The 5,429-nt window shown below is 40.4% G+C and overlaps 1 protein-coding gene across 1 annotated transcript; it reads left to right on the forward strand.

Annotated features, from left to right (window-relative positions):
- The first annotated feature begins 644 nt into the window (after positions 1-644).
- Positions 645-2,079, forward strand: LOC121239286 (B-box zinc finger protein 32). Its single transcript, XM_041136497.1, has one exon. The coding sequence runs from the start codon at positions 933-935 to the stop codon at positions 1,731-1,733; it is 801 nt and encodes a 266-aa protein (XP_040992431.1). The 5' UTR covers positions 645-932; the 3' UTR covers positions 1,734-2,079.
- Positions 2,080-5,429: the final 3,350 nt, after the last annotated feature.

Genomic DNA, 5,429 nt, shown 5'->3' on the forward strand with positions numbered 1-5,429 from the left:
TCTTGATTTATGAATTCTCTTACTTATTTACAAATTTTTAAAAAATGATATTAATTTTAACATCGAAAACTCACTAACTTCAAGACATTCTTCTTTCAATTGTCTTCTTCTCTATTTTTATAAACTTAATTCTAGAAATCTGAATCACTAAAACCTGATTCATAAATTTACGAAACATGATATTAACAAGATCATATACCATCGTACCATCAAATTTTGACCATTTACGAAAGTTGAATTGCTGTTAAAAACTTTTGATACATGCAAAAAAATGGTTAATAGCTGGGTTAATTTTATCCGCAGAAAGGCACTCTGATGATCGTTTGAAATCGAAAAACAACGCATGCGTGCCACGTCAAGTCTGCAACTTTCCATTCATTTTGTTGGCAGCACTCGACCAAAGCTGAAAACCAAAAATTATTGAGGAAAAGAGGTTTATGTGGTGGACAAGGCAAGATCCATGAATTATGAATGGTAAGAAGTAGAAGCGAAACCACGTGCAAACAAAAAACAAAAACCTATATTCTTTTTCAATTTTAATTTAATTTTATTTTTTATTGTACGTCAGTTCCCAAATCCTAAGCCTCTTTCCTCAGTGTCCATCAGTAGTTTTACTTTTCCGAAACCACATTTCGGTCCGAAACCACATTTCAGGGCCTGTCATCATATCAGCCATGAAAAATAAAGCGCATTTCTCTTTCACACCCACTAGTTTCGCTTCTCATGATCCACCGCCTTTCTCTCTCCTTTTTTTCTTGTTGTCACATTTTTCAGTCATTAGATTCGATATACCATTCCACACCCCTTTCTTTGCTTCTCTTTAATCTCTCACTCCCTCCCTCAACCCCCTTGATTCTTAGATCTTACTCTCCCTTACTCCCCTTTCTCTCTTTACTTTATCCTTTCGTTATATCCACTCTCCGTCTTCCAACATGAGAAAAGCTATACATTGCGAGTTGTGCACTGAAGTGGCTTCTCTGTATTGTGCCTCGGACGCTGCATTTCTTTGCTCCCGCTGCGACTCCAGAGTTCACCAGGCCAATTTCCTCGTCGCTCGTCATGTTCGCCAAGCGCTCTGCTTGAATTGCAAGGGCTTCATCGGGGACCCCATTTTAGGTTCCGGAGCTCCGGCTCTCCGGCAGATTTGTCAGGCTTGCTCTCCCGTGGATCTTTCCGACGATTCCGATTCCTTTTCGTCTTCCGTTTCGAGCACTGAGTCCTCCGCTGCTGGCCCGAAGAGGATTTCGCTCGAACATAGGACAGTAGGAGACGAGATCTTGAACCGGAGCGTTTCGAGCTCTGTCACGGAGATGTCTGGCGAGGATGCGTACGTCCCGGCGAGATTCTCCTTGTCGGCGAAGAAGAAGAAGAAGATCAGAGCAGTGTCGTTGAGCGTGGACGTGAAGGCGGAGGCTATTTTCGTGAATTGGTGCGGCAAGCTTGGGGTGAATGGTAATTTGGTTGTACCCGAAGCCTCCGAAGCCTTGGGATTTTGTTTGGGCATGCTGACAGCTTTTCCCTTCCGAGTGTCCGTGGCGACGTCGCTTTGGTTGGGCTTGAGATTTAGCGGGCACAATTCACTGTACACGTGTCAGAAACTGAGGAGACTGGAGGAGGTGTCCGGAGTGCCAACTAACGTGATCCTGGCCGCTGAGGCGAAGGTCGCACGTGCGGTGAGGCGTAGGAAGGCACGACCTGAGTCTGAGGAAGGATGGGCCGAGTGTTCCGCTTGAGTTGCACGTGCGAGTACATGGTATAGTAAATGCACGTGTTTATGGACATGGGTAATCTCAGCTGAATCAAATCAGTTTCTAGAAGTTCATGCGTTTCTCTCTCATCCCCTATGATTTTTGACACCGGAAATTAAGGATTCTAATTTTTCTGATTCTGAGGGCAAACAAGGAGTTGAAATGCATGTCCCCTGACCGTCGAATTTGGTATGGATGAAAAGGTTGTGCAAACAGCTTGGTTTGAGTTAGTTTTCTAATTTTTCATAGAGTAATTTTAGGTACTGATATAGATTCAGCAAGTTTCGCTTATATTTTTTGAAAAAGATTGTAGTTTTTCATTAAAAATTAATTTTTTTCTAGTATCATATTTATTCACTTTTTTTTTTTTTTTATAATGAATGCACACTTTATAATTGTAAATATCATTTATATCTCTTATCTCAACCATGGTTTTCAAGTTGCATGTATTTAATCATGTTATGCGTATGAGCCGCTCTATCCGAAGAGTACCAAAGAAAACAAATTAGCATAGCAGTATTACAGCTTTCAATGCAGCCTTTCTCAAATTAATGCATTTATGACCATATTCAACAATATGGGTGTGCATGTGACCCGAGCATCCGCTAAACCCGATTTTGCTAATCCGAACCGACCCATATTTTGTCGGGTATTACTTGAGCGGGTCTTCAACCCGACTAAATTAACTAGTTTATTAATTGGTGTCAATCCATCCGAGAGTTTCGCAAATCCTAACCAGTTGCTTACTCAATCGTTGGACTTGGTCTCCATCGTGAAGCTTCCGTATTCATTGTATCAAATTTTATCTTCACCACCATATCAGAATTCAACAGCAGAAATATTACAGAAAAATCAAGAGTAAAAAAAATATAACTTGAAACCGGCATGGAGGATGAAATAGAAAAAATTGAAACTTGTAGTCAAAACTAACAATGTGCCAAAATCTCGCTGACTATGCTCAATCTTGGTGCAATAAGGTGTTGTAGAGCCCAAGCTCATCTTTGTCGACTATCTCTCTTGCTCATTTGTCTTGGAGGCCCTCTCTTTCTTAAGTTTCCTTCCACCCAACACCCTACGCCCTCTTCTTGTCCACCATAAATTAAATTCCTTAGCAGTTGCCAAGAGAGAAGCAAAAAATGATGAGTTTTTTTTAGCTTGCTATGCAGAGAAGAGTCTAGAAGATGCCGTTAGACACTGCCATTTACACATTTGCTTCTCTACCTTTAGCGTAGTATTGCTTGAGCAAGACGCCGCCATTTACAGATCTGCTATCACTGCTGCTGGTGATGGTGCTAGGCCTGTCAAGGTTTGGGGATGCCTCACCTTCTCAGCTAGATCTTTTCCTTCGATCCCAATACGACTTCTCTCTTTTCCTCTCTGTGGTTTGTAAAACACTGGATCGGTTGTCGACTTTTCATTTCTTTTGTTTTTTTTAAGAAGATCAGTTTTCGTTTCTGGAAGCATGGAGAACGACTTGTTTTTAAAGGTCAGGTCATACGGGTTTGACCTAGTTTTATTTTGTTCGGGTCGAGTCAGTTCGGGTTAGAGCCTTATTATGAGGGCATCTGAGTCGGGTACAAATCCAGCTTTACCAAGTCGGGTTGCAAGCCTATCAACAACTACAATAAGTGAAACCCTCTCGATCGAGAATCTCGCACGGCAATGACATTTCGATCGATCGCTACTACAAGCTCATATATAAAGAGTGTTGCATAATTGGAAGGTAATTAACACCCATAAGAGATTGTAATTTAAAATGTATGTATCAACACCATATTGTAGGCCAAGTGCTAATCCATCAAAATGGCTTAAGGCAAACGATCGGCCTTATGCATAAAAGTCACCCCTCTTTCTTTTTATCCAACAATGCTGGCCTCATTTGCAAACTTGAGACCACGACTGATCATCATTTAACTTTTACCTGACCACTCTAGATAATGAACAACATTTTCACAAAATTTCTCCCTCTAGTGTGTAAACCAACATTGTTTCGAAAATCATATTGCAAATTGGCATGTTAAAATCTCAAACACTCGTATAATTGTTTGTCATCCTTTGCTTGTCAAGACAAGTATAATATGCTACATGTGGATAATTAGTAATTAATTATTAGTTAGGATCATTTTTTAAGATTTTATATAATCTATTATTTGAATAAGGAAATAGATAATTACTTCATCCATAAGATAATTATAAACCAATATTTGTTCATTGCCCAATTCAAACAAGGTTACACCATAAATTATTCGTCGCCCAAATAGAACTAACACCCTAAATTACAAAAGATTATAAACATAATGAACAGGCCCCATGGCTACTCCTCGGGCAGCACTAGTCCTCCCTCCTCGAAGTAACCCTCATGAGTTATATTTTCATCAAAATTTGTTGGTCCAAGGGGCGAAACTGTAGTAAGACTACCACGATAAAATTTCAATAAAACCTTAGTAATTTAAAACCCATAACAATACTAACAATGTTAGACAATGGCAACAATTATGAATGCATAAGCTTTATGCAAAAAAAAAAAAAGTAATAAAAAATAAAAAATGAAACCATATATATCGTAAATATACCGAGGAACAAAACCTCCAAACATAGCCATGAACCATTGTGAACCTTATTGAGCACCCAGTGCCCAAGTACACAATAAACATCTCGTAATATATCATTTCCCAGACTCCTAGTTCAAATCAACACGTGGAATCCTTCCACCACATCAACACAGAGAATCTCTCAACCTAAGTCAACACGTGGAATCTCTCCACCAAATTAACACGTGGAATCGCTCCACCACATCAACACATGGAATCTCTCAACCCAAGCCAACATGTGAAATCACTCCACCACTCTAACCCATTTTGGTTTATTAACGCATGTTACTATGACTCCCCATCATAGACCGTGCACATGCTCTGTTTCCATTCGACACACCGTGGGTAACGACCAGGCATTGGAACCTGAATAAGTGGGAAAACTATTCCTTCATGACTTTTTCACTTTCCCACATGACCTCTTGGGCTTCTGGGCTTCCCCACAATACCTTTACCATGGTTATTGTTTTGAATCGTAACTTTTGTTTCTTCTAGTCCAAAATTTGTACCAACTTTTCCTCATAGGTAAGATTTGGTTGTAATTGAATCTCACTTGGTTAATTATTCGGGGTGCTTGATTCCCATAACTTTTCCTCAAAGAAGAAACGTGAAACATGTCATGCATATCTTCGAACTCAGCTGGTAGTGCAATCCTTTAGGCCACTAGGCCCACCTTCTCCATTACCTGATAAAGCCCAACATACCTCAAACTCAACTTCCTTCCTTCCTTCCCAAATCGTTTCACGCCCTTTTATGGGTGATACCTTAATATACACCCAATCGCATTCCCCGAAGTCCAAGTCACTTCTTCTTGTGTCAACATAACTCTTCTGTCGACTTTGTGCCACCGCCATCTTTTTCTTAATGACTTTGGCTTGATCCTTTATCTCTTGGATTAGTTATGGCCCAATGAGCCTACACTCTCTAACTTCATTCCAACATAAGGGCAATCAACATTTCCTTCCATACAAAGCATCATAAGATGCTACTTGAACAGTCACCTGATAATTGTTGTTGTAGGCGAACTCAATGAGAGGTAAGGGTGGGCAATGGGGCCTCGCACCGCGCTACCCCGCCCATCCCGCCCCCT

The sequence above is a fragment of the Juglans microcarpa x Juglans regia genome, chromosome 1D, assembly GCF_004785595.1.
Source record: "Juglans microcarpa x Juglans regia isolate MS1-56 chromosome 1D, Jm3101_v1.0, whole genome shotgun sequence".
Taxonomy (NCBI): domain Eukaryota; kingdom Viridiplantae; phylum Streptophyta; class Magnoliopsida; order Fagales; family Juglandaceae; genus Juglans; species Juglans microcarpa x Juglans regia.